Below are 22,620 nucleotides of genomic sequence, written 5' to 3'. Positions count from 1 at the left end.
CTTTTAATCAGGCCCTTAGAGAGAAGATGCGGCAGCAATTGACATCAACAGTCCTTTTCTTGCTCTCCTTACATGATCCAGGGGATCAGAACACAGCTTCTCTTGAACTCAGAGGACCCAAAAATCTCTTTGGCTTTGTCAAGCTCTAAACAGAACCTGGGACAGCTGCCTTGGGAAGTAAATAATTCTCGTCTTGGTTTTCCCAGATTTGTCCTGTGGACATTTCCCCAGCACCATGGGACATATTCTTTCTCAAGTTCTTGGTTTATGTTGAGATCTGGGTATCAAGTTGTAACCTCTATGTGGAAGTGCACAGTACCCACTAAGCAGTTTTAGCACTTGACACAAGTTAGACACTTCTACTCATGCTGGATTTAGGCCTAGTCTGAACTGAAATAAATTGTTTCTCTTCTGTCAAAAGGAGCATGTTTGCTGATCTTACACAATTCCCTGCATAGATCCAGACCAGTTACGCTGTTCCATGACAACAAATCCCTATTAAAACGAGCTCTGACACACTGCCGGAATATTAACAGTCTTTGAAGTCATATTTCTAATTTTCAGGTGCATACACTTAAGTTTGCAAGTGCTTTGCACCGGATGTGATTACTGACTAATGCTGTAGAAAGTGTTAGTTGTCACCATAAGGGTTAGTAATATGTAAAGATTTGATGCTACCTTTATTCCTATACTGTACATAGCTGTTTTCGGTTTTCACAATTCTATCTAATCTATATGTGCTTTTCACCACTGTAGTACAAAACAAAATATCAACATTTGCCTAAAAGTATCCTGCATGTTTTCTAAATGCTTTATATTAGCAATATTGATAATTATATTAATACTGAGCACCATAAATCTCGGAGTAGTGGGTCAGTGTGTTTTATCACCATACTAAGGCTAGGAGAAATTGGGGCAAAGTGATTGTGGTAGTGAGACACAGCGGTCTGAGTTTGCCTAGCTTCAACTTCCAGTCACTGGATCTTGTTATACCTTTCGTCTGCTAGATTGAAGAGCCCACTATCAAATATTTGTTCCCAGTATAGGCCCTTATAGACTGTAACCAAGTCACCTCTTAACCTTCTTCTCTTTGTTAAGCTAAATATTTTGTGCTCCTTGGGTCTGTCGCTAGTGATGATGATACCGGCCTATCTCACAGGGCTGTTTGTGAAGTTTAGTTGAGTAATGTCTATAAAGCCCTTGTGAGAGTCTTGGGTGGAAGACACTATGGAAGTGCAAAGAACAACCTATGTTTTCACAATTGGACTTGCTGATCTCATGCTAATGGACCCACAAAGAACTGCTATGAGCTGGGTGGTAGATAGGCCCATAGATGCCTTCTTTCAGGGGGTGCTGTGCCACTCAACTGTTTTGTTTTTCCCCCTCTCCATTCTGATTGGCCAGCTGTTGTTGCTTCTCTGATGGCCAGCCTTTATTTTATTTATTTTATTGTATTTTATTGTTTGGCTCAGCTGCTGCGCATGAGCAAGGGGCGGCTCTGAAAACAGTTTTCCGCCCTGGCAAAACAGCTGGGGCTGTGCCCACTGCTACCCCCAGTGATTCATTTTGAAACTACAAGAGCAGGCAACGTCTATGAATTTAGTGTTTTAAATTTCATTATTGCTTATGTAACCCACACACTTCTTGGGTGTGGTGCTTTGTCCCCTCCAGTTGGAGATTAATAAATCTGTTACAGCTTTAGCTAAGGGCCATGTGGCTTTTAGCTCATGCAGTAGAGGCTCATGCATTTAGCTCCAGATGTCCCAGGTTCAATCCCACTTGCTGACTACTGGGGTCTGTCGGTGTTACACTTTCCCCATCCATTGCCACCGCTTTACTGAACGCTCCATGAGCCTTGATTGTATCCCCTGCTGTTGCTCCCTTTGCTTTAATTAGTGTCTATAGGTTTGGGGATGCTCTGGCAGAGCAAGCCAAGGTGAATTTGGCAGCTGGAGGATCTGTTTTCATGAATTATGCTATCTAAATAAATGATATTATACATATCTCTTCTCCCTTCCTGAAAATCAGGGTACTTTATCAGCAGTGCATCCCTAATGGCTTATGCTTGGGAGGGTGAACAGGTGCTGTCCAAAGAGCAGTGTCTAGAGGCATTGGGTGGCATCCTGACCCCAAGGAAGTCAACGGGGTGAGGGGACTTCAGTGGGTCCAGGACTTCACCCATAATGCCTTGGGGTGGCCTAAGGGGAGCACTGGGAGGGGTGCCCCATCCTATACTTATTCGGTAGGTTTAGTCAATGCCTCACCATGAAATACGCCCTCTGGGGCTGCAAACTCTCCACCCTTGTGCTCCTGTGTGGATTTGCTGGAGAGGATGTGGGCTGCCTGCATCCTCTCCTTTTTCCCAAGTGCTTTGGTGCCTGGACGAGGCATAATTTTAGCTTGGGCTTGTGCAAATTTGTGTGTGTAAAGTCTGAAACGACGTAGGATCCATCAAACCAGCTGCTGCTCCTTCTTTGCCTATCTACATTTAAACTTGTGCAATAATATTTTCCTTTTATACAATGCTCTTGGTGCATTGTTGGAATACATCTGCCTCTCTGGCTGCATAAATCCCCTTGTTAAATGAGTGAGAAGTCCCAGTGGGCGAACTGGCTTCCTATTGAAGTAATAAATTTAGGTGGAATGAAATGCCGTATCGCTCTCTGAAATCGCTCTGCTGCCTGCAGAGCCACCTCACGCACATCCGAAGTCCACCCACAACAACTGCGTGGCTGTAAATCCCTGGTGAGAGCTCTGGGGTCTGGCAATGACTGGCAAATCCGTACCCTGCTAAGGACAAGATAATGTAATGGATCTTTTTAATCTGCAGGAAGGGGTGGTGTTAGAGCCTGAGAAGGGCCGGCTGTCCTCAGATATCCAGACAATGGTTTCAGCATAAAACATAAGCAACATATGGGGTCAAATGCTGCAGATAATTACACCACTGTAAAACCAGAGTAATTCTACATTGACATTAGCAGAGTTACTCCAGATCGATACCCAAGGAGAATTTAGGCAGTTGATTTTTAATACACATATTAACAATCATTCTTCCTGGCTTTTTTTTCCTCCCCCAAGAAAATGCAATCAGAACAGCGATCTCAGCTTTCCTTTGGGAAAGGCGGCTGCTGAGAGTACTTAGTCTGGTGGCACGTTTGCTCCAGTTTTTCCTTTCTTGTGCACCAAAGCACATGTCCTGGAATACTGAATGGTAATGCTGTTCCCCCAGGACTCCAGGATTCTCTCCAGTGACCCAGTTTTGTTCATACAATTTGCAAAGATTGATGCTGGACAAAGACTGTAATATTTCCGCATGATATTCTGAACAAAACGAACCTGCTACAACAGCTGAGACATTCCGTTCCCTCCATGTTTATACCATACGAATGAGAAATGCTATAGTTGATAGGAAGATATTTCCTAAAGAAAAATCCCATCTGTATTTGTTTTCCCTAATGTTATGTCTCTCTCTGGCAGCAGAGCCTTAAGGTCAAGGGTCTCCAGAAGCTATTTTAGTCCTGTGCAAACTCTGATAAAACCATAGTTTCAAATTCCCCAATGTGCGCTTTTTTTTAATACGACACCAACTTAAGTTAATACAAGATAAAGTCACAAGTCAAAGCTACTAGAATTCCCACGGTTCTGTGGTTTTAAACTCACAAAGGATGCAGTGAAGTGGGAGGCCTTCAGGGAGCCTGCATCACCCAGCACCTCTAACTCACCACGTTGGTGTAAGGTCCCTAGGTGATTTTATGCCAGTGGAGGATTGGGTATGTTGGGGCTCCGCTCTGCCATGCCCCAGGCATGCCCCCCCCCCCCACATATCAGGGGCAGGAGGCTTAAGCTGGAGTCAGAGGTGGCGGTGTTACCTCCTCAGCTTTATGGCAGTAGAGAGTACCCCTAGGCAGAAGGGGCCACTTTTGGACAGTTTGTCTACTTTTGAGCAAAGAAGATGAATCAAACCAGAGAATTGGGCCCATAGAATTTGATGAGATCAGCTCTTATAGTCAAAGGCTCTCTGTGGAACCGTGTGGTAATGGTTCAAAAAATATGGGAGGTGGTTGTTAAGGAAAACTTACCACACCAATTATGTACCCAGCAAACTAGACAAAGGACAAATAGATACTGAGATATTTGGTTACCATTATTCAATACTCAGACCAAAAAAAAAAAAAAAATCACCCGCCCAAAAAAACATACTTGTCCAATATTTTTGCCTATTAACATTTGATAGACACATAGAAAACATGTGTAAACAGAGATTTCTCGATTTAATAGTCACGAGAAACAGCATGTTGTAGGCAGAATACAGATGTTCACTCTGTACTATGGTTAACACCCTGTTAAATAGAGAGATCTGATGATTATATTACTGTACAGTGCTTCTATAAACAGAAGCTCGCTCTCATTATTATTGTTTTGTCTGATATTTGCATGGCTAGAATTTGTGAACCCATTAAAACTTCCTAAATACATAATTAAAAAAATCAGACCCCTCTCCTATTTTCATAAGAGATAGGCTTTGCACCCATATTCTTGGCTGGAATCACTTTTCCTCCTGTCCTCTTTTAATGCACTGTGTTTTGTGCCATTTACTACCCTTTCCCCCAAAAGGTGGCTGTTTTTTCAGTAATGTTTACTTCAGCAGAGCTCCTATAGGGGTGTAGGGTCTGTCTGTGCCTGGCAAAATTAGAGCAGTAGGTTGTAAGATTGCAAGGCCGTAGACTCAAAGGTTCTACTGTGTGTCAATGTAAAATGATATATTATTACTTGCAGTTGCCTCTTAAAAGGTTTTGAACTCTGGGATCCACTTGGCACATACTGCTGTCCTGATCCTGCATCAGCATGGTGCAAACATCACCGCATCATGACACAAACACTGTCCTGGTGCCATTGGTGACTTTTCATACATGCGGGGTTCCTCACTAGTTGACTCTCGGTGCAGGTTTGGCGCTCTGGGGCTTGATCTTGCCCCATTCAAGTCAATGGAAACCATGGATTTTAATAGAGCAGGATCTAGCCCTTTGATGACTATTGAATAAGATCATATGCAATGAGGTGACCTTGTAATTCTACTTCAGTAACTTGTTCCACTTGCAGTATCTCATTCAGCATGGAAAGGCTCTATCTCCTATGACCTCACGTCATATCATTCCTGAAGAATAGATATTCTAAAATAACTAAGTAATTTTTTAGAAAGACAAAACAGTCAACAGTTACCAAACTGCTGAATCGTACTGGGGAACGTTGGGGCTCTTTTATTAAAATCTCAGGACCAAATTCCAGCCTGGAGCCTCATGTACAAATTCCATTGTGTGAGAGCTGCAACTAAGCCTCAGACAGAATCCGATCATAAGGTAGGCCGAGGAGTGTCATTCAGGAGTTTTGGATTCTTCCTCTGGCTCTGTCATTGACTTGCTATGTGACCTTGTACAAGTCACTTCTTGCTGTGCCTCCGTTTCCCCTTCTACCATCTGTCTATTCATTGTAAGCTCAGGAGGACATGGTCTCTCTCACTCTGTTTGTACAGTGGGGCTTCTGGGTGCTGCTGTGATACAAACAATCATTAGGAAAATGGGTGAGCCTTCTTTATTGGCACCAGTGCATAAAAATAGTTGCCTACACATTTTCTCGGAGGACGCACCCTTTCTTTTCATTTTCTTTCCTATTTACATTCTGCATCCTTGCTGTGTGTGTGTGTGTGTGTGTGAGAGAGAGAATGAGAACATTTGATGTGAGCAGTTTTGATATAATGTGTGATTCATTTGTGGGGAGAAGGAAATCAGCACTGAGCAAAATGCAGCACTTCATTATGGTACAAAAATAGATTGTGCTATAGAATGTAATGAAAAAGTGAACAGTTTGCATATGAACTAGCCGTTCAGTGGCTGTGCCTCATAATCCAGAAAGCTCAAGAAAATGAGCCTTTTCATAGTCTCGCCTTTTAAACGTCAGTTTTTCTGTTTCACTGCTAGTGGGGGTTGTTTTTGAACCAGTGTGACCTTATCTGCTGACACATTCTGACTGTACAGCTTTTATTTGTGGTTTGCTATTTTTAAGAGACAGTCACAGTCAACAGTTTGGGTTCTTCGTTTTGTCGTCTCCCCTCCCATCCCCCCGACGCACGTGCATACACTCATTTTTCCATCAAGAAATTACCTACTCAAGTGCTGTCCAACAATCGTCTTTTTACAACTCTTTGTCAGTTTATCAGTTGCCAAAAAATAAAGGGTTAATATAAATTCATATTCCAATGAATCCAATAACAAGGGTGCGTTTATATGTATACATGTTTGTCAGAACTTTTAATTTAGCTAAACGTTTTCCGTAAAGGGCATGGTCAGTTCATTGGAGTCCAAAATGTAGGTATCATTTAAAACAGTGTTTTAAAAAATCAGAATATGAAATGTTTGTGAAATAAAACCATCGTGTTGTATGTCCAGACGCACAATTCTCAGTAGAGATTAAACATGGGATCTTCAGCATTATGGATCTGATCCAAAGCCTATTGAATCAGTGGGAAGATTCCTCTTAACTTTGGTGGGTTTATAATCCGGTCTGTATTACCTGAGTCCAAGGAGAATTCCTGAACTGTTATCTAAGTATCAGTGGCAATCATCCATCTTGAAAGACGATGGCGTAAGCAATAAAGCAGTTCAGTTACTATGTGTCATACTGCAGCATCACAAGTGGCTAAAAGTCCAATTCGCGAGTTACAGGCCTTGTCATATAATCCATGTGTAAAACACAGGGTCAGAAGATGAAGCTGGGGTACTATTTGCATGTGAGGCCTGCTGAGCTTTCTTCTTCATTTTTTACTTTCCTCTTTCTCTAAGTGGTGGGCTGTAATAGTAGGTGGAACCAGCCATTGGAAAGTTCTATCTCTGTAACCATCCTCTCCATGTATTTACCTGTCTAGTTATTTTTATTATGGGGGTGGGCATGGGCATCTGACGCCATTGCCATTTATACACACAAGGTTCTCTGCGGCTTTCTCTTTCTACTTCCTCAATTGAGCTGGACAGTATTACACACATGAAGCCCGTTTATTGTATTTATTATTACTCGTTATTGATATTTATTTTAATTCAGTGAAAATGGGATTTTGGGATTTAAAGCTTCCCCTGCAACATTCTGCATCAAAACACAACAGTTCTGTGCTAATACGTGAGAACCAGAAAGTGAAACCTAGTAGAGAGGAAAAGAAAGTGACCAGCCAGTTTTCACTTTTCAAGCTTGAATAAGTGCAAAGTGTGACCTAGAACACGGTGAAATAACAAATTTGTTTATAAAAATTCCTTCAGATTGCTAAACTAAGGCATTGAAAACTAATTTGACATTTTATCTTCCCGGGATTTATTTAAATAAAATGTTCCTTGTAACTATGCTAATATCTATCATTACCCACCAAGTTTTCTTGGCAAATTCCCCCTGAGGTTTGGCCAAGAATTTAAACCCTAGAGTGGTTGGACATTTTTCTGTGACTTTATATTTTATATATATAACATATATTATAAAAAGACTCATTTTTGTCCTAGTTCATTCATGGAGGCTCAACTCCTCAGAAGTTGACTGCTACGCTGATTAGCACGTTTTCAGTCTTGTAATATGTCCACATCAAATTAAGTCTACTCTACTAATTTGTTCCACCTCTAGGACCTCATGTAGCATCAAAGTGCAGTCTCAGAGGTATATTAGTCACTCTTCTGTCCAGTCACACAGTGAACTTTTGCTTCAGAGTAGAGGGGAAAAATTCAAAGCAAAAGAATAATTTTTTTACATCCTTAATGGTTTTGTCTGGGTGTTTGGTTTTGTTGTTATAGATAAAATAAATGTGTGTTAAGCTCTGTTCCAAACTCAGTCAATAGGAAGTCACCAAATGACATCATGTTCTCTTTTGGGGCTTGAGTTCCACATGTCCAGCACTTCCTCAGGATCAGGCCCTGACTGAACAGTTGTTAGTGTCTCTGATTTATATAAAAAGGGAATGGTCAGAGGGTAGCTGTTCCATTGTGTTACCATGCTACCTTTAGGGCTGGGTTCAAACCCTGGCTCGGGACAGAAATGGACTGAAATTAGTGTAGGTCTGTATCCTAGTAGGCATTTATCCATAATGGATAGTTTGCAGCAAGATGATTGTCTTTGCTTGAGAGAGACCCAGTACAGGAATATGAAGGGAGTGTAGTTCAGGACTGAGCGATGCTAGCAGAGCTCTTGTTTGTGGGGAAAATGTAACAAGCACTAAGAATCCTTCACTCACTGATCAAACACATGGTGGGTGGAATGAAAGTTTCACACAATGGATGCTCAGCGGGTACTCAAGACAAATCAGTCATGTTGGAATGCTGCCAAAGCAATAAGATTGTTTAATAATGTTATTGAAACAGTGATACAGTGACAAATTTATGTCAGACTTGTGTTGTGCATGAGGTTACTCATCCCAGGCCTAGCCCTGAAAAGCCTTACTCACACGAGTAGCCCTGTTGATGTCAGTGGGACTACTCCTGTGAGTAAACTTTTATAGAATTGGGGCCTATTGCAATCATTTTCTTGGTGCCAGTATGTAATATAATTCAATAAAAATTAAACTATTCCTTTTATTCTTTCATAGGGTCGTCATGTTAAAACAGGACAGCTTGCTGCGATTAAGGTTATGGACGTCACTGGGGTAATGTATCCTACTTTGGCTATTTCTATATCCATAAATTACCAACAGGAGTGGGAGGGAAGTCACGTGAAACAATGTGATGACTCATAAACGGATTCTGTTTGGGAGAAGCAAATGTATTAGGGCCCAGTCCTGCTCCCACTGAAGTCCATGGCAGAATTCATTTGGACTTCAATGGGAACAGGGCCAGGTCCTGAATACAAGCTTTGTTATACAGCTGTTTAGTGCTAACAATAAACATAATCTAAGGCCCCAGTCCTACCAAGACTGATGTTTGTGAGAAACTTTATTCATGTGAATAGTTCCATTGTAGTCCATGATACCAATCATGTACGTAAAGTTACTCATATGCATAAGTCATTGACTAGTTACCAAATTAGGGTCCCCAATCCTGCAGTGAGTCTAACCAACTATATTATGGGTATGTCTACATTGCTGTCACTCACATCCCTGGCTGCAATGAAGATGTACCCTATATATCTAATTAACAGTTTCATAGTCATAGAGAAAAATGTATTGCAGTGATCACATAAACATGGAATTTACATGAGATTGAGAAAATGAATTTTTTCCAGATATTAATTGAATAACAAGATTAATAGGAAAGAACTTCTAACCATTTCCCAAAAGGCCACTGAAGGAAAAGCAGTGTAATTCTTGTACTTCTTGGAAGCCTAAACAGATGCATTTCAGAAGGTTACTTAGTAAGAAAGAGCCTTATTCAAGAGGGAATCACGCCTTGCAAAGTTCCTGCCTGGATAAACAATGCCAGATTTGAGATCAAGATTTTGTTTTTTAAATGAAATTACAAATTTCAGAATATAGGATTTGATCCAGATCCTCCCACCTTTATTTTTTTAATTAACATTTTTGAATTAGTTTTCAGGAATATAACGTACAAAACTACATAGATACATAGAGATAAGAGTAGTCAATAGGCCTCACAAGCATGTTTAGCTTTACCTTAGAGCAGGGCTGCCGGGGGGGGAGAGGGGAAGAGCAAGTGGGGCAATTTGCCCCGGGCCCCACAGGGGCCCCCATGAGAATATAGTATTCTATAGTATATAGGGTTACCATATCTAACAAATAAAAAAAGAGGACCCTCCACGGGCCCTGGCCCCGCCCATTTCCACACCCCCAGCCCCGACCCAACTCTGCCCCTTCCCCGCCCTAACTCCGTCCCCTCCTCCCTCCCACTCCCAGCCATGCGGAAAGGGCTGCCCGAGCGCTACCGGCTTCACGGTTTGCCGGGCAGACCCTGCGCCCCCGGCCGGCGCTTCCCCAGTGCAGCTGGAGCCCGGGAGGGGAAGCACCCAGCCGGGGGCGCAGGGTCTGGAGGCTGCCCGGCAAACCGTGAAGCTGGTAGCGCTTGGGCTTCGGGCAGCCCCCTTGCCTCCGGACCCTGCGCCCCCAGCCAGGCACTTCCCCTCCCGGGCTCCGACGGCGCAGGGTCCGGAGGCAAGGGGGCTGCCCGAAGCCGGTAGCGCTCAGGCAGTTCGGCTCTTAAACAGAGCCAAAGAGTCAGGGGAGGAGCAGAGCCGCCGCGGGAGGGGAAGTGCCTGGCCGGCATTTTCCTGGACATGTTCGGCTTTTTGGCAGTTCCCCCTGGACTGGGGTTTGAGTGCCGAAAAGCCGGACATGTCCAGGAAAAAGAGGACGTATGGTAGCCCTAATAGTATAGCAACTTTTTTTTTATGAAAGGAGCCCCCGAAATTGCTTTGCCCCAAGCCCCCTGAATCCTCTGGGCAGCCCTGCCTTAGAGAGAAAAATGATGTATGGAAACAAAGAGTAAATAAATGTAAGTGAGGTGGGAAGAAGGTGGAAAAAATATCCCCTAGTATAGTTCACCTCAGAATTTCCAGAAATCAGATTATACAGGAAATGGACAGGTGAGATTCAGCAAAGATAGCCAGGCCACTTTGTGGCAAAAATGGGTAAATGATGAGCCCACAAGGTTTGTTTGGGTCTGGATTAGATTTTAGCCTGAACTCTAAATTTCCCTTTTTGACACCAAACTAGGGCTAAATTTGGGTCAGAGTGGCAGTCAGTACCCTAAATTTCATCAGCTGCTTGCTACAGATTATGGAAGAAAGTAGCAAAAATCTAGGTTTCAGAGTAGCAGCCGTGTTAGTCTGTATCCGCAAAAAGAACAGGAGTACTTGTGGCACCTTAGAGACTAACAAATTTATTAGAGCATAAGCTTTCGTGGACTAGGGCTGTAGTCCACGAAAGCTTATGCTCTAACAAATTTGCTAGTCTCTAAGGTGCCACAAGTACTCCTGTTCTTTTAGCAAAAATCTAGTGAGCCATGCTGATCTTGCAAGCTTCCTCCCCCCTTAGGACACATCTGAAAACAAGAGCCTTCTGGCTTAGGATTTGAATCACCACACAGGGATAGGTTTGGATCTGGGGGATTCAAATCTGAATCCACCTTATTACAATTTCAGTTATAATGTAGGCAGAGCATAGCCAACAAAAATGAGCAGCAATTATCACTTTTCCTTTTGACTCTGTTTTAGGAAAGCCAGGATGGCAAGTGCTCCGCTTCCTGCTTTTCTTATATTGATGGGTGTGAAAACCTAAAACATAAAAGGTCCAAATCCAAATATTTGGCAATGATTGGATACTCTGTTCAGCTACTTAATTATTTAGCTCTTGTGTTGCACTTAACCCTATTTAAAAACAAAGTTTTTTTTAAAAATGTACATTAAGCAATTCTGAAAAAACAAATCTGCAAAAAAGCAGAAAGCCTACCACAGCCTGGCCTCTGTTTTGCTTCCCCTGCCACTCCTAAATGCTTTATAACTCCTACTAACCCTCAAACAACCCCAGCTATGAAAAAGCAAGTAGGAGAAATCTACAAATGACAAGAGATTGCAAGTATCACTTGACCAGCTGTAGAAAGAAAAATGCAGATGCAAAAGGAGTCATCTGCACTTCACAATGGAAAATCCTTGTGTGATAAATCAGCCAACAGCTACTCCATCACGCTCATCACTGACAGTGCTGAAAGCGAACTTGTTTTGTAGAATCCCTAAGTCTCCTGGTCACAGTGCTTAGTTGTCCCTAACTGCGTTCCCCCTAATTGTATGGTACAGAAGGTTGCAGAAAGCTGCCCCCAAATTACTGCATTTGATCAGTGTGTGTAGTTACGATCTCTGAATTATGGACTAAGATTAATTTTTAAGGCGCTGGCCCTTGCACATACAATGTGACCTACTTCACAGAGATTATTGTAATAAAACTGATGGAGATAAAAGCATGGAAAAAAATACTGCTGTTATTGTCTACGGCTTATGAGGCTTTTACTTTAGGATTGAGCAGCTACAGTAGTGCCAGATCTTGGCGTAGTAATTCCTTTTTTTTAGAAATAAACCCCATCAAGGGTTTATCTGATGTCCCACCGCTTGTGATTTAATCAGAATTCACACTTTTGTTTATCTCTGTCACTGAAAGTCTCTGACACACCACATTGATCTTCAGCGTTTGATCTTTGTGTTTCGGCTTTATTTTTTATTTAAGATAATTTTAGCCTGAAGAGGGACCCAAAATAAAACCTGGGCTCCAAAAGTTCTTGCCCTTTTCTCTCCACTTTCATTAGCAGAGTGCTTCCAAACCTGTGGTCTGTGGATTACTGAAGGCCTGTGGAGCACTTGCTGGTAATTGCAGCAAGTTGGCAGGACATACACTACTGGCTCCTCCTTGCTTTCTGCTTCCTCTACAAGTGTTGAGCCTCTTCTTTGCAATGAAAAGATCCTAATAATAGAGCACCTAAATAAAAGTGCCGTGATTTTTCAGGGGTTCCAGAGTGCCTACAAGTCCCACTGACTTCAGTGAGCACTGCCAATGAGCCTCTGGGAACCAGGCTGCTTTTAGTTCAGTGCCCAACTTTAGACACCCATGTCTGAACGTTTTGGTTCATGTCTGCTTTTAGGGTTTGGGCGTGCCTAACCTTTTATTTGCCTGTACTACTCTGCTCTTTGAGGTTTTGTGTCCAGCACAAAAGTGGCAACTAGGATGGTCATATATTTAAAATAATATGATGTCCTCATAAAAAGGGTCTAATTCCCCTCAGCTGCTGTTCCCAGCAGTCATTCTCCCTAGTCTGAGACCATTCTGAACTCCTAAAGTATCATACAGCATTTGTGTAAATTGCAGCCAGGTGTCTTTCTAGCTGGGATGGGATGCTTAGGAGCAGAGGTGGGCTGGAGCCAATGGGTAGATGTAATTGGAATCTAATTTCCTTGTGAGGAAAAACAGTGGCCTAGATCATCCTTTGTTGGTCTTGTTGCCCTGGATTTGAGGGGTGTGTATACCCCAGAATGTGATCAAGTTAATCTAACACCACATTCTACAGGCCATTATCCTCTGATCCCACTGAGGATTACCTAAAGAAACTACACCATCTGCTAAAAAAACTCCCTGACAAAGCACAGGAACAAATCCGTTCAGACACATGCCTAGAACCCCGACCAGGGGTATTCTATTTGCTACCCAAGATCCATAAACCTGGATATCCTGGACGCCCCATCATCTCAGGCATTGGCACCCTAACATCAGGCTTGTCTGGTTATGTAGACTCTGTCCTAAGACCCTACGCTACCAGCACTCCCAGCTATCTTCGAGACACCACTGACTTCCTGAGGAAACTACAATCCATCGGTGATCTTCCAGAAAACACCATCCTGACCACTATGGACGTAGAAGCCCTCTACACCAATATTCCACACAAAGATGGACTACAAGCTATCAGGAACAGTATCCCTGATAATGTCACAGCTAACCTGGTGGCTGAACTTTGTGATTTTGTCCTCACCCACAACTATTTCACATTTGGGGACAATATATACCTTCAAGTCAGCGGCACTGCTATGGGTACCCGCATGGCCCCACAATATGCCAACATTTTTATGGCTGACTTAGAACAACGCTTCCTTAGCTCTCGTCCCCTAACGCCCCTACTCTACTTGCGCTACATTGATGACATCTTCATCATCTGGACCCATGGAAAAGAAGCCCTTGAGGAATTTCACCATGATTTCAATAATTTCCATCCCACCATCAACCTCAGCCTAGATCAATCCACACAAGCGGTCCATTTCCTGGACACTACTGTGCTAATAAGTGACGGTCACATCAATACCACCCTATACCGGAAACCTACTGACCGCTACACTTACCTACATGCCTCCAGCTTCCATCCAGGACACACCACACGATCCATTGTCTACAGCCAAGCTCTAAGATATAACTGCATTTGCTCCAATCCCTCGGATAGAGACAAGCACCTACAAGATCTCTATCAAGCATTCTTAAAACTACAATACCCACCTGCTGAAGTGAAAAAACAGATTGACAGAGCCAGACGAGTACCCAGAAGTCACCTCCTACAAGACAGGCCCAACAAAGAAAATAACAGAACACCACTAGCTGTCACCTTCAGCCCCCAACTAAAACCTCTCCAGCGCATCATCAGAGATCTACAACCTATCCTGAAAGATGATCCTTTACTCTCACAGATCTTGGGAGACAGACCTGTCCTCGCTTACAGACAACCCCCCAACCTAAAGCAAATATTCACCAGCAACCACACATCACTGAACAAAACCACTAACCCAGGAACCTATCCTTGAAACAAACCCCGATGCCAACTCTGTCCACATATCTATTCAAGTGACATCATCATAGGACCTAATCACATCAGCCATACCATCAGGGGCTCGTTCACCTGCACATCTACCAATGTGATATATGCCATCATGTGCCAGCAATGCCCCTCTGCCATGTACATTGGCCAAACCGGACAGTCTCTACGCAAAAGAATTAATGGACACAAATCTGACATCAGGAATCAAAATACTCAAAAACCAGTGGGAGAACACTTTAACCTGTCTGGTCATTCAGTGACAGACCTGCGGGTGGCTATATTACAACAGAAAAACTTCAAAAACAGACTCCAAAGAGAGACTGCAGAGCTAGAATTGATATGCAAACTAGACACAATCAACTCCGGTTTGAATAAGGACTGGGAATGGCTGAGCCATTACAAACATTGAATCTATCTCCCCTTGTAAGTACTCTCACACTTATTATCAAACTGTCTGTACTGGGCTAGCTTGATTATCACTTCAAAAGTTTTTTTTCTCTTAATTAATTGGCCTCTCAGAGTTGGTAAGACAACTCCCACCTGTTTATGCTCTCTGTATGTGTGTATATATATCTCCTCAATATATGTTCCATTCTATATTCATCCGAAGAAGTGGGCTGTAGTCCACGAAAGCTTATGCTCTAATAAATTTGTTAGTCTCTAAGGTGCCACAAGTACTCCTGTTGTTCTTTTTGCGGATACAGACTAACACGGCTGTTACTCTGAAACCATATTATGTGCATTCAGCCACCCTGAGGTAATAAAACACCACATAGTTAAGGGTTAATTTAAAAACAGGCTTTTAAAAGCAAGGTTAAAACTAGCTACAGTTTCTGCTAATCAGAATGGGAGGAAAAAACAAACAAGTAAGCAATTAAAACTAAAAACCTTGGTGATTAAAAAACCTTAAGTCTAAACACCTTTCATATTAAAAGTTAAAACAAGTAATAATATAGTAGGGATCATTATCATCTATGTGTTTTGTAAATGTTAGTTATAAAAAATTAGCTAATAAAGTGTACTTTAAAGCAGTCCTCAAAAGCCATCTTAAAAAACGTTTTTCCTGACACCCTTTCTCCCCGGTGGGTAAGGAACTGGCCACTGCAAACCTGCTGTTAATTACTGAATACCGTTCCCGATATTAGGTACATATCTGGAATGTTCTAAACCTATTGCTTATGTTTGTATGTGCTTAAATCTAATAAATTGCCGTTTTAAATAAAGCACGCTTACTTGCATAAATCTTATCAAACGGAAGTGCTATGTTCCTATTAATTTATTCCTTACACCACCTGGAGTAAAATAGTTAAGTTGCCCTGTTGGGAGTTCTAAAAACCCCAGGTAACAGTCTGTGCACTTGTTAAATTGCCAGCAGATTCCACTGTTCTGCTGGACAAATAAAACCAAGCAAAAGTTTCTGGCAGTACTGTAGAACAGCAGGAGAAGAGATGGCTTTTAGGTCACCCTGTAATAAGTCTAACGCTATGTCGACGCTACATATTATGTCATAGAACTGATGTTGCTCGGGATGTGAATAAACCACCCCACTGAGTGACAAGTTACACTGACATAAGTGCCAGTGTGCACAGCGCTATGTCGGTGGGAGAGCTTCTCCCACTGATGTAGCTTCTGCCACTTGTGGAGATGGTTTTATTATACCGACTAGAGAGAGCTCTCTCCCATCAGCATAGAGCAGGGGGTGGGAAAACTTTTTGGCCCGAGGGCCACATCTGGGTATGGAAATTGTATTGTGGGCCATGAATGCTCATGAAATTGGGGTTGGGGTGCGGGAGGGAATGAGGGCTCCCGCTGGGGGTACGGGCTCTGAGGTGGGGCCAGAAATGAGGAGTACAGGGTGCGGGAGGGGGCTCTGGGCTGGGCCCGGAGTGAGGGTGGGGGGGTGAGGGCTCTGGCTGCAGGTGCAGGCTCTGGGGTGCAGGATGGTGGGACCGAGGGGTTTGGAGGGTGGGAGGGGGATCAGGGCTGGGGCAGGGGTTTGAGGTGTGTGAGGGGGTCAGGGGTACAGGCTCTGGGTGGCTCTTACCTCAAGCAGTTCCCGGAAGCAGTGGCATGTCCCTCCTTCGGTTCCTAGGTGGAGGCACGGCTCTACGCACTGCTCTGTGTGCAGGCGCTGCCCCTACAGCTCCCATTGGCCCTGTTTGCTGGCCAATGGGAGCTGTGGGAGTGGCGCTTGGGGTAGGTGCAGCTTGCGGAGCCCCCTGGCTGTCTCTACGTGTAGAAGCCAGAGGGGGGACGTGCCACTGCTTCCGGGAGCCATGTGGAGCAAGCCCCTGACCCCACTCCCTGGCAGGAGCTCAAGGGCCAGATTAAAACATCTGAAGGGCTGGATGTGGCCCCTGGGCCGCAGTTTGCCCACCATCGGCTGCAGCACTGTACGTATAGACATGTCCTTACTCATAACCCTTTATGCCAATTCCTAACCTTCTTTGGTGTTTACAATCTTCAGATCCTTGTAGACAATAAAACTGGTTGTTGTTTACCCAAGCTATACCTAATTAGCTCATTTAAATCTTTCCTTGTGTCAGTTTCTCCAGTCCCTTAATCATTTTTGCAGCTCTTCTCTGAATTCCTTCTTAAAGACAATGATAATTTAGTCACTCTCGGTAGTAAAGAAAGAAATCAGTGCTTCTCCCCATGTGTTGGGAGACATCTGGTCAGAAAATACAGTTGTTTAGAAGAGCTCATGTTTGCAGATTAGCTGATCACCAGGGTGTCTCTTTATTTGCTAGTTTATAAAACTGAAGTCAGAACAAAACAGATGGGGTAGTAATAGAGGAGGAAGGAGGCAACATTTATTCAGGGCTCTTTAGAATAAAGCTAATCAACAACAAGGTGTTAACTGCTCTTTCCTGTTCTAGAGACACTGGGATTTCAACATACTAGAATCCTAGAATCAACATAAAATAAAATGAGGCTTCCTCAGATCAAGTCCAGTGTAAACAAAGAAAACAAGCAAAAGAAATAGAACCCAAAAATATGTATCCTCATAATTCTTCTACCAAAAGACTAGTTCAACTCTTGATGTTTTGCAGGCCAAATTGAACCCGCATGCAAGTTAGCCCAACTCTACGGTGGTCAAAGGAGTTCCACCAGGACTGAATTTGTCCTCATGAGAATATTCTGAAATTGTCTGGATGGGCTCGATCTTCCTAGTGCCTGTCTAACTCAGTCACTGGGTGTACATGCTTTTGATAATTATACATTTAAATCTCAAATCCGACATGCTCTACAATACTTAAGCACGGCAGAGTGATCTCAGAGTTTTGCAGCTCGGCCTTGGAACTTCCCAGCTCAGCTGGCATAACCTTTCCTTTATCATGAATAAATTCTAATTTTTTGTAAACATACTTTTTAGCTACTGTCTGATTTGGATTGTGAGTTGATTTCAGAGTGGCAAAGACCATGGGATGACTTCTGTACCAAGGTTTGCTTTCTGGAATAATCCAAATGGGCCATTGGCAGCAGGGGTAGAAAAGTACCTTTAGCGAAGGTGATGGAGCTGCCGAGCAACTCGTGTATGGTACACCCTCGAGCCCAAATAGTTATCTTCAGAGAGTTCTGAAAGACTAAACGGTGTAAAATGAATAAGTAAATACTAACTGAGCTGCCAATAAAGATGTACAATCTATCCTTGTTGGCCAAGAGGCTCAACAATCTGGTAATAGATTCTGGAACCTTTTATGTCCTATGGTTGTCTGACTCCAGACCATGTCACTGTGATTTAAAGTTCTTACCATGTGATGACTGTTTTGTAGCCTGTGTAAAACGAGCCGGTAGGTTCACCTCATCACAGCTGGTAACTCGTCTTAGAAGAAAGGCCAAGTTTTGAATATGCTTGGAAACTGAACTGCTTTTTTTTACCCTCAAAGTGGTTTTCCTAGGAGAAGACTTCAGTGTTCAGGCCTCTTAACCAGTACTTATCACAAGCACTAAATTCACCTAAAAATTACCTTTTTCAAAGTCTGTAGTCATAACTCTTAACCTTCCAAGGCTCAGCCATGGGTTCCATTGCCTTAAATTGGAATTACACCTATTTATACTAGGATTGAACATGTGCCACATTGTGAAGCACAGACCTAAATAAGGGGCAGAAGCAAAATTAGTGCAGGTGGAAGGTGGGGAGGGGGCAGAGATGTGGCCTGCTTAAATTAACTAACTGCAACAAAGATGAAGAGAAATCATACCAATGAATAATCTGTGAAATGTGTTCTTTGGTGTCACTGAGTTTTGTTTTTTCTTATTCCAGGATGAAGAGGAGGAGATCAAACAGGAAATTAACATGCTAAAGAAATATTCTCATCACCGAAATATAGCCACATATTATGGAGCTTTTATTAAAAAGAACCCACCCGGAATGGATGATCAGCTCTGGGTAGGCAGTGCTTTTAAATGTCCTCTTCTTCCTTTTATAAGCATTGGGGTTTGATCTACTGAGTTTCCTCCAGTTGCACTCTAACCTCCACTCTAGGAGCCATGGTTTTTTGTTTGTTTGTTTGTTTGTTTGTTTCAAATGCTATCTCTTCATATTGCTTGCACCCGCTTGCAGGCTGTGATGTGAGAGAACACACCCCTGTTTTGCCACAAAGACAGGATTATACCTTTGATACAGGAGTTGATCAAAAATAAACACGTAGGTGGAATTTAGTGATGCATTGGAGAAAAGGAAGTTTGGCCGTAGAATACTAAAGCTAAATAGTTGAATCGCTGGGAGCTCTGAGCCTGGGCAGGCTGCAGCTTCCATTGGCTTCAGTTGGAGTTGTAAGTGCTCAGCACCTCACAGGATCACCGTCCCAAACTCCTCCTCCTCCCTACCTATCCTGCTTGTTTTCACTTGAATGCAGAGACACAAGATTCCAATGAGTGTCTGGGTTACGTATTCAGTTCCCCAAACTTTGAAGAATGAGGTTCAAATCTAGGTCTTCTAGCACAAGAGAAATGACCTTGGTCTCAGTCTGGATCCTAGTTGACATATTTTCACCACACATCTGGCAGCATCTGTTCAGGAGAGACCCAAGGCTGGAACATCAGAAAGGGTGTTGCAATTTAGGATTCCATCTAGATCTTTGTCTCTTACTATTAGGGATGCTAAAAATTAATTCAAGATAATGTGCCAGATTTTGATTGGTTACACTGATGTAAATCTGTACTCCACTTAGTAACACCTGTGTAACTCAGATCGTCATCTGTCCCTGTAATTATATCTTGTCTTTTTAATGTGGCACTTTTTAGGGAAAATCACATGGTGGTCATGTTGAAAAGACTAAAAATTATGGGAAATTAGTTTAAATACAGCAACGTAGGTATTGTTTTGTAGTCTAAATAACACTTGTACTACAAGTAACTAGAACTGTGATTTGTGCTGTGATAACCATGGTCAGATACAAAAATAATAGTTGCCGTACTGGAGCCAACCTTCTTATAAGCTCTGCCCTGCACTCAACAGTTTTTCCATTGCATTGTGGGGAGGGAGGAATTCAGACTCGATTTTTGAAGGGTTCACTAATTTGGGATTCTCCAATTTTTTGGGTGCTCAACTTGAGGTGCTCTCAGGCATGACTTATATGGGGTATGGAGCATCCACCACTCCACTGCAAATCAGTGCAGAGTGGTTGGTGCCTATCACTGTGGAAAATCAGGCTGTTTCAAGTCAGAAAAAAAACAGAAGCACCCAAATATAGTGGCCATTTTTGAAAATTTGGGCCTAATGCTCTCACTGACGGTCGCTGGTATACTCGTTTGAACCCCATAGAGTTGTTGCAGAGCATTGGTTTACTTAGCATTTCATGCAGCCCAGGCTTTTATTTGGCAGCTCTTTAAGGTTCCCAGATAAATTGGCTCACCTGTTTATCGTCATAGGCATGTGCCAAAATGTCAACAAGTCTTGGGAATAAAATAAAATAAAATCAAGGAATACATGACTTCCGTGATAAAAAATCAGCTGAACTGAAGGAGCACTGCCAGTGAGCCCTGTATTTAGGTTGGCTCAGGCTTTTCATTATAAAACATTCTTACAATTTATTATTCTTTTATTTATTAATATATTTATTATTAGAACCTCTTGCACATCCTTTGTTTGTGGTAGGTCTATACAGTTCACCAAGAAGAAAGCCCTTGGGCTAGAGAAGTGCCTTTTCTTTGTCCCATGAAATTTCATTCAGGGTTAGTGGTCTTATAAGCTGTTAAAATTACCATCTCCTTTGTGTTGCTTGTGTTCCTGGGGAAAATGTTGGTTGTTTGCTAACAAAATTAAACCCTTCTAAAAAATCAGGCTCAGGCTGCCACCACAGCATCAGATGCTGTACAGAGAACACCTGGGAGCTGCCAGAGCAGCTGTATCAGCTTGCATAGGGGGGAGAGCTCAGCTGTGCCATGCCAGGCTTGCCTTCTCCTGACCATACTGAATGGCCCTAGTGTCCCATCTCATCTTCTGGGGCACCACATGGCACAGGAGCTCTCCTAAACTCTCAAGATAGAATTGTAAGACTGGAGGGGACCTCAGGAGGTCTTCTAGTCCAGTCCTCTGCACTCATGGCAGGACAAAGTATTATCTGGACCATCCCTGATAGGTGTTTGTCTAAGCTGCTCTTAAAAATCTCCAATGATGGAGATTCCACAACTTCCCTAGGCAATTTATTCCAGTGCTTAACCACCCTGACAGGTTAGGAAGGGAGAGTTTGGGTAGGCTCCCCCAGACCTTCCCTGTGATCAGCACATTGCACCAGCAGTCCAGCTTGTCTCTGGGATAATAGCTTTCTCTTGTTGCTGGTTTTGTAGTTAGCCCTACAGCTCAAGTGGTAGCAGTCTATGCTTTAATGCTAATGGAGGTTCTGGGCTCCCACCATGTTGACGGTGCATGAGCATGTTGTTATAGTTGTACATGTTGGAATTTGTTTTTACCTTGTTGCTGTTTCTGTCTGATGATTAACTCTTTTCTGGTCAGACAATTTTATTTCTAAAGCTCCTATCCAAGGGCCTCCACACCTACCCAAACTTGCTAAAGATAAATAATGCCAGGAAAGAATCTCACATAAATAGAATAACCTCCCTTATCAAACCCTCCCCACCAGGCAAATAAATGAGCTCCACCTCCTTCAGATAACTGGAACCAAAGAAGGTCCAAGCAGGATTTGTGATTTCCCCCAGAGCAGCGGTTCTCAAACTTCATTACACTGCAGTTCCCTTCTGACAACAAAAATTATTACACAATCCCAGGAGGGAGGACTGAAGCCTGAACCAGAGCCCAAGCCCCACCTTCAGCCTCAGGTCTGAGGGGGCTTGGGCTTCGGCTTCAGCCCTGGGCCAAGCAAGTCTAATGCCAGCCCTGGAGACCCCATTTTAGCGGTCCCAACCCACAGTTTGAGAACCACTGCCCCAGAGGATTCTGGTGACCCCCTCCACAAGTGGGCAAGGGAGAGAGCTTCTTATATCCATCCCTCCATTTGCATCCCTTTGGGCTCGATAACTGAGTGCACATCTATGACCTGTGTTGTAAAGTAGATCAGCCTATATGATCTAATGGTCCCTTCTGGCCTTTAAAAAAAAAAAAATCTATGAATCAATCCCTCAGGAGCTTGGCAAGATTTTGGACCTTTACTTGAAGAAGGGATTAATCACAACCATCTAAAGCTTGCAGGCTATTGATGAAAGCCATGCTAAGTTCTATCCTCTTTAGGTTTAAAAGTGGTTGAGTGGATAGAGTTTTAGAAAGTCTATGTCCTGTACTGGAGCTGAATAAGAGGTGTTCAAGGGAAACTCCTTTGACAGTGGGAGAAGGGCAGTGCTTTTGTCTCCACATTAAATCACTGTTGTTTGAGGTATCTGATAGAATTCTCATATGTTCCAATTTCATCAGTGGTTGCTTCGGAGATAAAGGCGTGTTTATTTTTCACCGGCTCTTTATTGAAATAAAACTGTTTCTGATAATGCCCAAGTAATTCTCTTTATCGACACTGAGAGGGCTGATATGGAAATCGAAAAAGGGAGCTTTTTCAATAGAGATTAAGATCTCTCGGAAACAAGGCAAGCGTCTGACAACATATTGTCATTCCTGTGCGGTCCCATAGTGGTGAAGAGGTCTACTGTTCTTCATTCAATAACAGCAACCATCAAAGAAACAATGAGCTACTACACCGACTAATTTTCCTGCAACTAGAAAGCTGCACACAGCATATTCTGCCGTGTCTCCTGACACTACAGATGCAGTATCACAAATCTGACATATTTGTAAAAAGGAAATAAAAATCACTTGTATACTAGGAAATGGAAGAGCAAGGTAAAATATTTG

At 42.9% G+C, this 22,620-nt stretch overlaps 1 protein-coding gene across 9 annotated transcripts in view; it reads left to right on the top strand.

Moving 5' to 3' along the window:
- The window catches only part of TNIK (TRAF2 and NCK interacting kinase), a 313,537-nt gene that overhangs the window by 160,054 nt on the left and 130,863 nt on the right, over window positions 1–22,620 (top strand). For all 9 annotated transcript variants that reach the window (XM_054040025.1, XM_054040031.1, XM_054040026.1 and 6 more), the window contains exons 3-4: window positions 8,612–8,668; window positions 18,583–18,708. In XM_054040025.1, coding sequence (XP_053896000.1) covers window positions 8,612–8,668; window positions 18,583–18,708 — 183 coding nt within the window. The remainder of the gene's footprint in view (window positions 1–8,611; window positions 8,669–18,582; window positions 18,709–22,620) is intronic.

The sequence above is a fragment of the Malaclemys terrapin genome, chromosome 9, assembly GCF_027887155.1.
Source record: "Malaclemys terrapin pileata isolate rMalTer1 chromosome 9, rMalTer1.hap1, whole genome shotgun sequence".
Classification (NCBI taxonomy): Eukaryota; Metazoa; Chordata; order Testudines; family Emydidae; genus Malaclemys; species Malaclemys terrapin.
The sequence above is the reverse complement of the archived record's forward strand: the minus strand, read 5'-3'. Positions and strand labels throughout refer to the sequence as shown.